The sequence below is a fragment of the Rhamphochromis sp. 'chilingali' genome, assembly GCF_963969265.1.
Source record: "Rhamphochromis sp. 'chilingali' genome assembly, chromosome: 3".
Taxonomy (NCBI): Eukaryota; Metazoa; Chordata; class Actinopteri; order Cichliformes; family Cichlidae; genus Rhamphochromis; species Rhamphochromis sp. 'chilingali'.
In genome coordinates this window covers 3,230,379-3,245,818 of record NC_137931.1, presented here as the reverse complement: position 1 = coordinate 3,245,818, position 15,440 = coordinate 3,230,379, and the positions used below count along the sequence as shown (strand labels likewise).

Sequence of the window (15,440 nt, the reverse complement as noted above, 5' to 3'; positions counted from 1 at the left end):
TGAGCACATTTTGAATGCATGTAATAATAGAAGTAGTAGTAGTAGTATGGAGTTAGTTCCTGTGCTTGAACATGAAGAAAAAATCTTGTATCTCTTCAGATCCACTACCTGATGATTTTGGGGGCCAACTGGGCCTATCTGAAGAGCGCCGCCTCCACGCACGATTACCAGGACATCAAGACCAAGGATGACCAGGATCTGGAGGCTGAGGCACGCTCCAAGGAGGGCCAGAACTCGTCCTCCTACTCATAAGGACAAGAGAGCCCAACACCACCATCCGTCTTCTCTCCACACCACAACCCCCCATCCCCTTGCAACAACTAACACCCACCCTTTCCCTCCGTTAAAACAAACCACCTCGGTCATGTTTGATAGTCCCAAAACCTCCTGATTCTCCATCCTCTTCCCTTCCGCAGTGTTCATTAAGGGTTGTGGGCACGTCCTCACACCTGAGGGGAAGAGAATAGAAAGTCAGGAGAAGTGGCAGGCCCAGACGGAGGCGGATGCTTTCAGAATGGGAGAGCTCGCCCGCGGGGTCGAGCTCAGGTACAGTACATCAGTTCAGAAGCGTCTCTTCCCTCGTGCTTTTGGGCGGCGACTCGTGAACGTGGCCCGGCTGTGATGGCCTCGCGCCCTGAGCCAACACAGCCTCTCGACACACAGCTCCTAACAGCCTAAAAAAGATAAACATTGTTCACTGCCTGCATCGACCATAAAAAGCCAGGCAGTGATCAACTTCCTCTGTTTTTTTGGTGTTTTATATGCATATATATATGAATATGAATATATTGTGCGAATGTGTACGAATGTTGTTGTTTTTTTTAATACTCTCTGAAAAGTATGCCAGATACTATTATGATCTTTTTTCTTCTTTATGTTTTTGCGCTCATAGGTTTTTCTCCTTTACTTTTCTTTCCATCTTTAACTTCTTTTGCTAATGCTCGTTGTTGCACTATTAAATAAAGAAAAAAAAGGGACAATGAAAATCCCTTAAAAAACATGTACCACTCCAATCCCTTCTCTCATAGAAATACCTAAAATTATGTCAAATCATGTGGTATCTCAAGGATTATTATGCATTTACATGATAAGAGTTTATTTACTCATTAAGGCACTCACAGTTTATTTAAGACCGGAGAGGTAGCAACCTTTGAAACAAGGAAAAGCTTCGAGGAATACGCTCATTTGCTTTCAGGTCAAGGATTAGAGGAAATGATTAAAAGCTGTCTGTATGATTTGTAAAAAGCTTCATCATAGCGCTACGGTTAGCATAAAGACTGGAAACACAAAGACTGGTATTGTGTCTGATTTAAGATGTTTCACTTCAGTGTAGTACACAGTGTACATAATCATGTAGTGTATGAATTTTGATTTGTTTCAGCAAGTCATGCACCTACAGAAACAACAGTTGTAGCGTTGGATCAATTGTTGCGCTAGCTAATGTATTTTGTGAACATTCCTTTTTGTTGAGACGCCGACCAAATATTAACCTAATTCACTCTACAATGAAGATGATTAAGTAATACAAAATGCAAAAATCAATCCAAAAACAAACACAAAAAACACTAATGCAAGCAGCTGAAGAAAGATATCTGCTGCTGTTAGCTAGCTAGCTACCTAGCATTGGTAGGGCCTGCTGGCTGAAACATTGTTTGTAAAGCCCTCCTTTTCCAGTTCATAGCTAAAAATTGTTTGATGGGTCCTCCGTTACCACTTTTGGGCTAATAATTAATTGAAGGGCCTTGTTTTTCCAGTTCTTGGCTAATGTTTGCTGGTTCCTCTTTTTCTGTTATTTTTCCGCTACAAGATGGTGGTCATTATTAAAAGTGAGAAGTTCAGCCTTACACACTTCCTGTAGCCATACTTTTTAGTATTAATGCATTTATGCATTCAAAACAGCAAGTGCAAGTAAAGAAGTACATCATTTTAGTACTTTCTTACGCATTTTAGTGCTTGATGTTTATTTACTGACAAAGGTGGTATGGATCTACTCATCTAGCTCTTGGCAAGAAAACATATTAGCATACTTCTGAATATGAAACTGATCTTTTGAAGACCAAAATGGGGTTTTGCTACACTCACCACCAGCCGCAGCAGAAATCAAAGATAAATCTGTCCGGGTCTTAAACAACAGACACACACCTCAGGTATTAAACCAAGTCTGATTTTCCACCAGTTGTGTACTTTTCCTAAAACATCACCATTTAAACTCTTCTCCAGACTGCAGTCCTGTGTGAATTATACAGTAAAAACTTCTTCTTTCACTTCCTTCTTTTGAGAAAGTTCACCTGTAAATAGCCGAATGACCCTAAAAACATGAAATAGCTCCGTTCCCAAACCAATGAGAACACAATCAGTCATTTGCCATGCAATTTTTTTCCCACAAATATATGTAAATGTACCCTTTGAGATATGTGTTTAGCACTCAGATACTAGTTCTGCATTTGATATAATAATTGTAATGTAACATCTTAAATGATATGTCGTGAGAGGGATAAAGTGCAGTCACATGATATGATGGATTGAGGTGCTTGTGACGTATACATTTTAAAATGTGACAAAAAAAATATAGTGGAAATTGATTTTTATTAATGTTTTACCAGTTTTAGGCAGCTGAGTTCTTCTTGTAAATTAGTACTAATTATTTTATGGAACATGTCTGTGCTTATTTTTGTTCGACGGCCGACCAAGTGAGTGACTCGAGACATGAGGGGGAGTCACTCTTTTCTTCATTTCTCCTATTTTATTTCCTTTTTTTTATACGTCATGCCTCTCAAATGAGCCACAGAGACTGTTTTTGGATGTTTACACTGAATAAAACAAGTCAGGAATTTTCAGACATTAATTTTATAACCAGATATTGTTTAATAATCATGAACTATATTCTATATCAGTCATTACTGGTTAGTTCACCCTCAAAAAACACTGAAGAAAACAATTTTTTGAACTTTGATGAGATGAAGCATGTCAGTATTGTCCATGTGTGCAGCTGTCTATTCTGTAAAAAAAAGGACTATATTGCCATGTGTGTTATGTTTGATAAATATACGTGCTTTGCCGCCAGGTCGATGTAAAGGCAAACTTCAATTTCCTATAAGACGATGCGTGTCAGGGTGTTGTTGTTTCCTTGTTATTTGCATGAAGGAGACATGACTGTGTCTTTGCAGTTTTTCAGGTGATGTGTAGTCAATTGTAATGACAACTATGGTAGGCGGTGTTTGCCCCCTTCCTTCCTCCCCTTCCACCCACTCTTTTCTAAAGAAAACTCCATTGTACTTTGATGGCATTGTAGTCCCTGTAGGTGTTTCATTATGGTTTTATTTTTTAAGTTGGAAATAGTTCTATGACTCCTATATAGTGATGATTTTTGTAACCTTCTCTAGTAAAACCGATATTTTTTATTATCGTGACACCGTTGCCTCCCGCCTCTTCCTTGTGATTTTTATGGACACTTATTTAAAAAATTAAAGTGAAAGTATAGATAAGAGACTTCTCTTAAGGCTCCAACTGGTGATTTGAATCAAAAATGTATAAAAAAAAAAAAAAGAAAAACACAGCAGAATAGCGCTTGGAGTGCATTTTTGTACAGTAATGGGAACAAAATGCAAAGCTTCAGCTTAAATATCAAACATTTCTCTAAATAAAAAGCAATGTTGAAGGGAAAAGGGCACACATGAGCATATTCTCTTAATGTCGTTATGCTGTTTTGTTATTTTTAAAGAGTGATCTGGATTGATTTGGGATTTAATCATTTTTACTGATCATTTAAACTTTCCAAGTTCATCTTGGTATTTTTTGTGTTATCGTGATGGCAAACAAATGGCATTGAACACTTAATACTTCCTCTTTGGATCGTGCCTTGGCATAGAAATTAATCTTCTGTTCACTGACTGTTCCAATGGATAAATAATCAGATCATCTCAAAATTTTAAGTCAGTAACCTGAAATTTTGACTTGGCTGCCTGTTAAATAAATACATTTTATCTATTTATTTATTTTTCAAGTGGCATGAAGAAGCTTCAATAGTGATCTAACTAAACATTTTAGCGCTAATTAAAACAATCATTTGCATTGTAGCCTTTTTGATCTAAAATAGTAGATAAACACAAGCGTTAATAATTACATTAATTAAGACTCTGTGCCAAATAGCATTAGTAACACCTGTTTGTCTATTATTCTAGCAATGCATACATCAAATTAAAACGTTAGATTAGTTGAATCTTTGAAGTCGTTTCCAGAGTATAAAAATCCTACATGACTCATGAGCTTGGCAGCTTTGCCAGCAGGACAAAAAGAAAAAGTCATTTCTGAAATCACAGGTAATTCCAGCTGAGATAATTGCATGCTGCTGCCACCGTCTGTGTCACGGGGAGAGAAAAGTAGATGTTTCTTTCTCAGAATGCCAAAGGAAATTAGCAGATATGATCATTTTTTTTCAGGCAAGCATGTGGTTCTAAATATTTGAGCTGTGAAACTACTGAACACCTACAGTTCCAGACTATAAAGAAACTGAAAGACGCCACACAAACTCAGTCTGCCCACACGGGTGTTTTCACTCATGTTCTAACAAAATTGCTGCAAAACATTTTTTATTATTTAATGGATATTATTTAGAGTCCAAGGAGAGCTCTCCTAACATTCAGCCTAATTTCTAACACATCTGAGGTCTAATGCTAACATACAGGAAGAATAGTGTGACGCTCGAACGATCTCACCATTTTCTGACACAGGAGCACCACCTCGTGGATTAAAATGGTACTGCAACACAAGTGAACCGTACAGATACCAGGTGTTTCTCCAGTTTTGGGTTCTGTTTTATTATCAGTTTAAAAAACACAAACTCCTTTAACCATAATTACAGTAATTTAAGCATTACAATAGCTGATGAATAAATACTAATAAACACAAAACATTAACTCCAGCTAGCAACATTTTGAAAATATCTGGTTTGGCATTATGACGCTGCCAAAATAGAAAATAATATCATTTAGTTTACATCCATTTATGTGTTTATATAGATGGAAAAGAAGGTGTGTCGTGTGTTTCTAAGACAAAAACATTACTAGCTTTAAATTTAGGTTGTTTTCTGAGAGGTATGCATCTAACTCGCAGGTCTGTTTAAGGATAATTAGTATTAAACTGCTGTAAAAGCCATTTTGTAGCTTAAGTTTTACTCCTTCATATTGAGCACAGCGTCTGCTTCGGTGTGCAAAAACAATCGTAAAGGACTTTCTGTGGCTTCCAGACGCAGCTCCATCAGTGACATGAAAACCATCAGCGAGTCTGAAACACCAACTGGTGGAAATCCTGTGTTTAGTGGTTTAGAGGTGACACAATTTAGCTTGTTTTCTTTGTTTTTTTTAATAAATTGAAAACCCCATTTGAGTTATTCACAATTTATAAATCGAAACATCCAAATGAGAAATGTTAATGATTCAATTTGTTTCTGTGAGAGACTGAATGTAACCGACATCATAACGTGTAGAAATCATGAATAACTGCACAAAACTGCTGATTTGCATCAAGACTCCAGCCGAGGACGTCACAGGCTGCGTTGTGGAGGAGCTGCTGAGCCACCGCCAGTTCCCATTTTCTGCAGAAAACACACTCCCTGTGTGCCCTCTGCAGGAGTATCACATGATCTCCTGCTCGCTCACTTCCTGTCACACACTGAAGGCTGAGCTCAGCAGCAGCTGTTCTGAGCCTGACTCTTCCTCTGCAAGTCCACCGTGTTGGTGTCAGTGCTGATGAGGTGACCATCTCTGTCATCTGTCATCTGAATGCGACGCACTGCCTCCTCAAAGGCCGACGCTACATTCGTAGCGTCCCTGGCGCTCGTCTCAAAGTACGGGTGTCCGCCGTTTTCGCGACACCACTTTCGAGCGTCCTCCCCAGACACCTGACGCTCAGGGATATCCAGTTTGTTTCCCAGCACCACAAAGGGGAAGCTGTCGGGGTCCTTTATGTCAGCATAGTAAGTAAACTCCTTCTTCCAGTTCGCCAGGTTTTGGAAACTCTGTCCGTCGTCCAGGCTGAAGGTGAGCAGGCAGCAGTCGGAGCCGCGGTAGAACGGCGTGCGGAGGCTGCGGAAACGCTCCTGACCCGCCGTGTCCCAGATCTGCAGGGTGACGCGGCGCCCGTCCACCTCCAGCTCTTTGTTCAGGAACTCCACGCCTATGGTGTGGAAGAGGTGCGAGTCGAACTTGTTGGTGACGTATCGGTTCATGAGTGACGATTTGCCCACGCCACCGTCCCCCAGAAGGATCACCTTTAAGAGAGCGGATTTGGACATCATGAAGCCTGGTGCTTTGGACTGACTACTCTGAGCAAGGAGACCGCACGGGACGGCCGAACGATGAAGGAAGCAGTTTGACCTGCAGAGGAAAAAAGTCACGATCAACTCAAAGAATCGTTTTAAATATGGAAATGTTCAAACAAAAGAAAATAAAAACAGATCTATTTATTTTACTTAAGTTCCAAATGTTCATGGTAATATGATGAATGAAGGTGGTCATACCAAATATTCACCCTCAAGCTGGTTGGAATTGCACATGCTCTGTTTGTGCCTCATCTACTGTAATCGCATGTATGTTTGCATCAATTCAGTAAAACGCCCCATTTTCCTAGAGAAACTTTCACAGCACTGCACAATGATATAAAAACGAGACAAACAGACGAATTCGTTCGGCTCTGCACTGCAGTATTAGTACTCTACCAGTATATATGTGCAAAAGTGGGGTACACAATGTAGCTCCAACAGCAGGCGGAGGCAAAATACCTTCATTTAAGGTCATAAGTACAAAAGTATGTTATTGAATGCGCTTCAGAAACATTGTGTTCAAGAAGCCATTCAGCTAAACAGTAAATAAAGGTAAGAATTATGAGGAAGCATGAGAATGAGGAAGGATGAAGCTACCTGCAGGGTGTGGTTGTTTGCTCCACAACACGCTGCAAGGTTCAAAACACTTCCAGTTAGTGACCTTGTGCTAAACAATACTCCCAGTGACATTAATTCCCATTTTTAGCTGCACAATTTATGTTTAAACAGGAACTATTGAAATGATTTCATATTGTTATTCTTGGATTCTACTAAAGTAGCTTTGCATGATTTCAGCGTTCAGAATAATCCTCATTTATCTGATATAGGGGCTTGGAGCAGCCTCTCAGTTCATCTTCTGTGTCCTCTTGTTCTGATTGGCTGCCCATCATAGATTCGAGTTTTGTGAAATTTAGATGTAAAAGAAGTCATATGTGAAAAATGCTAACAGGCACTGCACGTTTACAGTTTTCTAATCAAGAGTTCTTTAAATAATCGAGGAAATAAACTTGCAGTTCAATTATTAAAGAACAAAAGGTGAATCTCACACAAAAAAACTTGGGTAACTCATAAATTACTAAAGAGAAAGCCGAACCCTGGGGTGTGCATTGCTGTTGGATTCAACACTATCAATCCTGCAAATAAGAGAATATCGTCGATAAATCGATGCACATATGAGCTGGAAACAGCAGCTGAACCAAAGGAGAAGGAAAATTTGTCACATTTGCTTTCTTTGTTTTTCTGTATGAGCATCTTCCACACATTGACACGTTGCTTTACAAATACTTTGAGATCAGATGAACTGTGGGTTGCACGGTCACAACAAAGGAAGGTCCAAATCCATCCTCTGTGGCCTTTCTGTGTGGGTTCTCTCTCAGCACTGTGGCTTCCTCCCACAGTCCCAAAACAATCACGTTAGACTAACTGGTGACTCTAAACTGGCTGTAGCTGTGGATATGATCATGACAGTGGTTTGATCTGTGACAGACTGACAACCTGCCTGCGTATCACAGCTGGAGCAGACTCCTACCACAACCCTGAATTGGAGAAGTGGAAGAAAATGGATCATTAAAACTTCTCCAAGTTCTTTTGTGGCCTTCAAGTATTATTTGCATGATTTCCAACTTGGACCACGTGAACATCTGATTCAAGTCAGTAGACTAGCTAATCCTATTAAACCGCCACAGCCCCCTCATTACTCTATGCAACAAATACACTTGCTACTATACCATGTGCACAATGTTGTGCATGAAATGACCCCTGCTAAACATCACATGGACACCGATCACAGGACTGCTGAGTCATTCACAAGAGAGTTTTCCTCACCGTTACTTCTGCACATCGATCACTTCAGCATCAGCTGCCTGTAAGACAGACAGAGAGTCGCAGATCGTGAAGTGGCCAAGGGTTTAACCCACGAAGGCTCAGCGGCAAAGACAAAAAACAGCCTAATGAGGATTTAAGTGCAAATGTAATCCTGTCCCACACACTGGCATACTTTTCATGCACCTTCAGGATAACAGTCTTCAGGATCATCTCTGAGGCAAACGTGGGCACTCTAACGGCTTTGTCACACGAACACCATCACCTCATCTATCACAGCCACGGTGAGACTGCACCGCCGCATTACTCACACAGGTACCAATCCTTATGTTCTACGTTTGATGTCATGCATGCAGTGGGTTTCAGTGGCTGAAACACTCCTTCAGCGTAATACAGTCTGTCCTCAAATCCTTTTTACAATGCTACCATTTTGTTTGATTATTCTAAAAGTACACTAATTATCATTTGTAGTTTTCTGCAGGATTTTATTCCTTTGACTGTCAAGAGAACAAATATGGTAGTTCAACCACTGCAGAGACGACAGAGACACAGAAAAGGCGGCATGAACACAACAGGGGACACAGCAGAGGAGGAAGGAGCAAAGAGAAACATTTAAGATTTCATAAAGCACACGTGAGACACATAAAGTGGAAAAAGTGGGCGGTTTTGACTGGTTTAACGCTCAGTTTCACTTCACTACAAAGTCTATTATGACTTCTGCCTTCTCCACACACAGGGGTGAAGTAAAGGAACCAAAACAGCCCATGCTGCTGTTCCACATGTCCATGATGCTGCTTCCAGGTGACGGTGCTTGCTAACGGCTCTAAATAACCATGACTGTGACTTTAAGTTATTGCTCAGACACGTTTCTGAGCATTGTTATATAATATGTCCTACATGTAAAAATCACGTGCTGTCTGCAACAGTTTAGGGGAAGAACGGACTAAACCCACCGCTCCATAGGAAAGTTTGAGTTGCAGAGTCACCTCTGACTGAAAAATAGGCTGAAGGACCAAAGTGGGGCAAATAATGTCTTTGCAATTAAAACTTTAAGCACAGAGCTGCTCAAAGAACCTGTGACAGTTCTAAAAGCAGCAATGCAGCAGAAAAAAGAAACGGGAAAGAACCCACACACACACACACAGTCACTCACTCAAGAGTCATGTGCTTCATTCAGCAGGATACAATTTGAAGAGAGGGCTGCTATGCGTCTGTGTGTGTCTGTGTGTGTGCGCGTCTTTATTTTTCCTCCATGAAAATGTGCGTTTCCTCCCAATGTTGCACTTCTGAGCCTTCAAAATAAAACAACCTTGTATCCTGCATCTTCAAATCAAAGCAGCAGCCATTATGCTCAGTCAGCAGGGTAATCATCAGCCGTGAGTCACGGCAGCACAGGCCGTTCAGGTGACACACCTCAGCTGAGGGAGAGCTAATAATTGACAGTATTATATCCGTAAACAACACGAAGAGCTGAAACAGCTGCAGCCACATGTGATACCAGTTAAGCCCTCTCAGACAGCTGGCTGTGTGTAGGCTGTAAACGTCGCCGTGAGAGGCACAGGAAGCGTTTGCACTATAAGTTACTACATTATAATGACAGCACAGAGTCAGCATTCTGGGGCTTTCCAGCTGGCAAACACGCACTAGATCCATTTTCGGACACGCAGGAAACCTCGAGTAACGCTTATGTTTTTCATAGTTTCTTTATTATTATTATTATTATTATTATTATTATTATGATGATGATGATGATGATGATGATGATGAATAATGTTGTCATTTGTACCACTTGCTGACAAAACAGCATTAAACAGTTAAAGGAAACACCTCGATGAAACAGCCATACACTCTAAGTTTGCTTTCAAATTAGGTGTTCATCACTGCAGAATCGGCGCACATGACGTATGAAAATGTTATTATTGTTAGGCGTATTTAGTCGACGTCAAAATCTGGAGACAAATCCTTTTAAAGAGAAGTCTGAGCTTGTCCGATAATGGAAGCCTCTCGTAAAACTGTTGCTGTCCGATAATGGGCGCGCTGGTAGTTGCACATTCCCGACTTTCCTAATCCAATTAAACCCACAGAAAGTTGGTATTTTCGCGGTTGAAACTGAACTTTTCGCCTTTCGGTAACCGTACCTGTCGATGTGCCAATCGGTGCTGGATTCTAGCGGTTAAATTCCTCCCGTTTTCCCCGATGGGCCGCTGCTGATAGCCGGTGACATGGCGCTGCGGTGTCCCTGCCGCTGCTCTCTGGCCCCGCAGCTGCGGATGACGCTCATATGACCCGGCAGGGGCTGTCACGCCTCCCGTCACCAGGCGCGTTCCTGGATCAAACCGACGCATCCACAGTCTAGTGTGAGTTTCTCACTGTGAAGAAATGAAAGTGAAATATACAGTTGGCAATGTGTGTGTGTGTGTGTGTGTGTGTGTGTGTGTGTGTGTGTGTGTGTGTGTGTGTGTGTGTGTGTGTGTGTGTGTGTGTGTAGGTTTGAAATAGACACTGCGATCCTCCAAAGTGTTCCAGAATAAGGCAGAAAATGACAGAAAGTATAACAAAATCAAAGATTTCACAGTTTTATTGAATTATATTAAGATTTTTGTCTTGTTTTTGTTTCGTTAAATACACGTTTACTACTTCAGGCCTCTACAAACCACCACTATGACATGTTTGTATTAAGAGGTTTTAAGCAGATATGAATCGTTTGAAGGGATCATAATCCACAAACTGCAACACCGTCCCTCCTGCACTACAACAACAAGTGCAAATATTAAACATTTATGCACCTCTGTAGGTTTATTCGTCTGCAGAAGTAAAGAGCTCAGACTAATGTTTTGCAAATATGTACGAGAAGGAAAGGAGGTACAGCTGTGGTAAGAAGTTTACATACACTCTTCATGAGTCACATGGCCATTCTGGGCTTTTAATTATTCGTGGGGCTGTTGAATGATTGTACTACACACATGTTTGATGAGTTTAGAAAACTAAAACTGGGTGCAAAAGTTCAAATTTATTTTGGATTTTCTCTAAGCCACACAGGGTCAAAAGTATAAACACACACACTCATATTTGGTTGTTGCTTTGCCAGTTGTACTTCAACCAGATGCTTTTCATAGCCATTAACAATCTTTGGGTATAATTCTGTATATTTTATTAATGATTCTTCCCAGAGGAGTGGAGTTCATTTAAATTGGTTGGTTTCTTTGCACAGCACTGGCTTTTAGTCATAGTCCACACATTTTTAGGACTGAGGTCAGGACTTTGAGAATACCTAAGATTAATGTTAGCCTGCTCTATCAATTTCAAAGCGAAATTTGATAAACTTGATGTGTGTTTGGGATTATTGTCCTGCTGAAACACCCGACTGTGTCCAAGTTCCAATTTGAGGTTTACTTGAAGAATTTGGAGGTAATAATCCTCCTTCTTCATTATTGCATCCACCTTGTGCTGTATACAGAACCACTGGCAGCAAATCAGCCCAAGAACATGATGCTACCACCACCAAAACATACATCATCGGCTTGTCCATGTGAGCAACTGTTAAATTTCATTTGACCTTAACAGTGTCAACTTTGGACCAGGGGATAGAACTCACTTTACCTTGGACAGTGACACTGGTGTTCCAGGATTTTCCAGTCCATTTCAGGCTTGAGCCTTGGTGGTTCCTGGGCTGTTCTGGAATATCCTAACCAATTTCATCCTAACAAATCTGACATTCTGGTTCTTTTTCCAATGGTGACACATCTGTACAATTGTTTGAACTGACAATTATGGAATCTGCAGTTGCTTAGAAATGGCTCCAAGAGACCTTCCCAACTTGCGTATCCATCCATTCTCTTCCTTCCTTCCTTTTAACCAATTCAGGGAACCAGGAGGGCTGAAACCTATCCCAATTACCATAGGATAGAGGCGGGGTACACCCTGGACAGGTTGCCAGTCTGTCGCAGGGCTAACACAGAGAGACAGACAACCATTCACACTCACATTCACACTTACGTGCAATTTAGACTCATCAGCTAACCTAACCCCTCTAACTGGACTGTGGGAGGAAGCCGGAGTAACCAGAGAGAATCCAAGCAGACTTGGGGAGAACATGCAAACTCTACACAGAAAAATGGTTGATTCAAACCCAAGACCTTCTTGCTACAAGACAGCAGTCCTAACTATCTCGCCAACAGCTGCCACTCCAACTTATGTAAATCTACAAGTCTCTTCAGTGAGTTCCTTGAATTTTCCAGTTGTTCTGAGTATTCTGAGTCAGTCCAATGAGTGCTGTCAAACAAATCCTTTTTATGCTGCAAAGATAAACTCCCTGCTGCACCCAATCATAATCCCTAATGAGGAGCTAATAGGCCTTAGCTTTGTTAAGACGTTGTAGAACCTGCAGCACATGACTGTTCTTTAGAGTAATTAAAAATGGATTCCATACAATCGTTCCACCCTTAAAACAAAACAGCTCAAAGAAACCATTAAAAGCCCAAAACTAGCATCACAGCCATGCCCTTGATGAGCAGATGTAAACTCCTCACCACAGCTGTATGTGGCTGCAGAGCATCAATCTGACAGGCCACGCCACTAAAATGCTCCTTATCTACTAAAAAGATAAGGAGCACGTGAGAGGAGATGGATTACAGACAAATGCACCAGTGTTGAGACACCAAACACTTACTGGAAAGATATGGTTTGTTTGTTTTTTCATATTTGGCCATTTTACCTTCGGCCATCCTGGAATGAGTCTGCTGCAAAGATCAGAAAAGCTGCAGTGGGCCAGGACGTGACATAAATAATGACGCAGGAAGAACAGCTGAGGATAAAAATAAGTGATTTTCTCTGTAATATCTTCACACACACATAAAGACTGCTTCATGTGACATCACAGTGACGTGTATGTGAGTCATTGTGCCACGCTGGCTGGAGCACCACGGGATATCCGCCCCTCCGGCTGCTGGGGAGGGCAGATTACTGGCTCACATGCTCAGAGTACTTCGGGGGTCACATGTCTCATCTGCTGGATTCAGTTTGCCACAAATGATACTGTAGAGCAGAGGCATGTTTTAAAGAATTCCCCGCCAGTGGTCAAGGCATTAATGGATCTTTAGATCAGTAATGTAAGAGAGAGCGGCCAGTAAAAGCAGTTAAATGAGCTACTGTAAGTAGAAATAAAACGAAGGGCTATTACAGAGAGTAGAGACACAGGAAATGATTCAGCGGGAAGAAGATGACGACAGCTGCTTCTTGAAAACCCATGGTTTCAGTCGGAGACTGCAATGACTTGGCATTTCAGCCAGTAAAGATACAGTTTATGCTTTCAGCTGTGGGTTTGAGTGGTCACTTCATGAAAGACAAAGCACAAATCCTGTGGGAAAAATCTGATTTAAACCACAAGTTTCCACTCTGCATCCCATGTGACCAATCCTCCTGTTTCAGAGCTGAGTTTATGACACTCAAATCATGTAACTGGTCACAGGAAAGCCTTTATAATACCAAATGATGTACTAGGGGTGCAATTTTACAGCGGGCAGAACAGCTGAAACAACCAATCAACTAAATGGCTGGTGATTCATCTGCAACAATGGCAGTTTAAGTCAATGTATTATGTAAATGTGTAAAGAAAAGCCTTCAAAATGTATTATTTCAAAACTAGCAACACTGAGTATCTGAGCTAGGAATCTAAGAAGGTCATGTTCCAGATTTCTGAACATTTTTAACTCCATAGACGTCAAAAATAAGAAAGTAAATCATTAATGAAAGTTCTACACAGCATGACTGTTAAAAATCTGTTATTTTCATTATCAGTTAGCCTGCTCTTAGCTGCTGAGTCATGTATGTTATCCATGTGGATTCAGAGGCAGACCCAGCTGCTGTGGTACCACTGCTGGCCACACCGGCTGCAGGTCACAAAGGTCATTGCATCCTCGTCTGGGCCGCCCTGCCTCACCCACGCAGGCAAGAACAGAACCCCTCTGGACACCTGCGTCACCCTACAGTCGGACCCCCCGCATCTTTTGCAGCGAATCTTCTCCGTCCGCGTCCCCTCTATCCCTTGAGGAAGCTGCCTCTCACTCACGCCCTGGGAGGAGTACTCCTCCCTCAGCTGCCGCAGCTCTGCGCTGGCCATATCCTCCGCAGACATGCGGGCGAAGGCCTCGGGGGACAGGGAGCCGCTCAGGAGGCCCTGATGCAGGTGGCCGCTTTTGGGATTCCTCAAGTTGGCCACCTTGCTCCTCACACAGGCTTTATATTTGACCTGGTTGTGTTTATGAAGTTCGTGGACGTGCCGCTCGATGTCTCGCGCCAACTCAGCAGCCTTGTGCTGATCGGGGGCAGAGGGGCAGAGGGCAGCAAGGAGGAGCTGCACGCATTTGGTCCTCACGTTATCTGGAGATGAAGCAGAAGTATGAGCTTTGGGTCCAGGTTTAGCCTGCATAGATGACTGTTCTCCTGCAGCATTCCCCTCTCCACCATCACATGTTTGGGCAACAACCGCACCACCCACGGCCTCTTTTGGTAAAGAAACACCGGCAGGGAGCTCAGGATCCTCACTCTCCTCTGTGCACTTCACCCCTTGCCTGTCCTTCGTGTACTGTCTCTTCCACTTGGACAGCAAGCTCTTGACTGTCTTCTTCACGCTGTCATCATTGCAGGTTCTCAGGAGCCTGTAGAGCACTTTGACGATGTCCGTTGTTTCCAGCTGTTCCGCTGTGACGTGAGACTTCTGGAGGTCACCAAGGAGGGTCATGATGTTCCCATAGCTTCTGTCTGCACTGAATTTCTCTATCTGAAGAGCACAGCGGAGCATCTCCTTTGGATCCATCGTGGCTGCAAAGACACAAAAGCAAAGATGAAACAATGAATGTTTTTTTCTTAATGTGGTGATGTTTGCCCCTCACTGCAAAATGAAGCAGTGCTCTCCTGAAAGCACAGCAGTATGTACCACTTAGAAACACATTAAAATAGACTTTTGCACGTGTTTACTTGAGTTCCTTCATGGTTTGCAGTTTCTTCCTGCTAACAGTGAACCTAGCAAACGTCTACACGGGAGCAGCCATGTTGAATGTGTCTTCACGGGAGAAAAATGCCAGCATTCACCTCTAGATGGAGCTGTAGCCTCACAAAGAGAGGGTAGTGCAGGTAGTTTCCCATCAGTTTCTTAAAATGGAACTATATGTATATGTATGTATGCAATCTTTTTTCCCTAAAAACAGGGATTGATGCAATATTATAAATGAAACCTCTTTGCAATGAAAGTGACCCTGAATCCCCGAATCATCCTTTGAGTACACTGTGGCCTGTTTAATCT

General features: G+C 42.0%; 3 protein-coding genes across 6 annotated transcripts in view; 1 reads left to right on the top strand and 2 right to left on the bottom strand.

Annotated features, from left to right (window-relative positions):
* The window catches only part of LOC308394356 (neuronal membrane glycoprotein M6-b-like), a 54,118-nt gene extending 50,708 nt beyond the window's left edge, over positions 1–3,410 (top strand). For both annotated transcript variants that reach the window (XM_080878637.1, XM_080878636.1), the window contains exon 7: positions 100–3,410. In XM_080878637.1, the coding sequence (XP_080734763.1) occupies positions 100–252 (153 nt within the window). In that variant the 3' untranslated portion in view covers positions 253–3,410. The remainder of the gene's footprint in view (positions 1–99) is intronic.
* Positions 3,411–4,416: 1,006 nt separating this feature from the next.
* Positions 4,417–10,608, bottom strand: LOC308394357 (ras-related protein Rab-9A-like). Of its 3 annotated transcripts, XM_080878640.1 has the most exons (3): positions 10,279–10,393; positions 8,144–8,181; positions 4,428–6,374 (listed from the first exon to the last, which is right to left on the bottom strand). In XM_080878640.1, exon 3 carries the CDS (start codon positions 6,293–6,295, stop codon positions 5,684–5,686), a length of 612 nt encoding a protein of 203 aa, XP_080734766.1. In that variant the 5' UTR covers positions 6,296–6,374; positions 8,144–8,181; positions 10,279–10,393; the 3' UTR covers positions 4,428–5,683. The 3 variants fall into 3 exon arrangements, with proteins under 3 accessions (XP_080734764.1, XP_080734766.1, XP_080734765.1); XM_080878638.1 differs by lacking the exon at positions 8,144–8,181 and having other exon boundaries at positions 4,417–6,268; positions 10,279–10,608; XM_080878639.1 differs by lacking the exon at positions 8,144–8,181 and having other exon boundaries at positions 4,503–6,374; positions 10,279–10,412.
* Positions 10,609–10,729: 121 nt separating this feature from the next.
* tceanc (transcription elongation factor A N-terminal and central domain containing) lies at positions 10,730–15,201 on the bottom strand. The gene is made up of 2 exons (XM_080878635.1): positions 15,116–15,201; positions 10,730–14,959 (listed from the first exon to the last, which is right to left on the bottom strand). Exon 2 carries the CDS (start codon positions 14,952–14,954, stop codon positions 13,983–13,985), a length of 972 nt encoding a protein of 323 aa, XP_080734761.1. The 5' UTR covers positions 14,955–14,959; positions 15,116–15,201; the 3' UTR covers positions 10,730–13,982.
* Between the last annotated feature and the right edge of the window lie 239 nt (positions 15,202–15,440).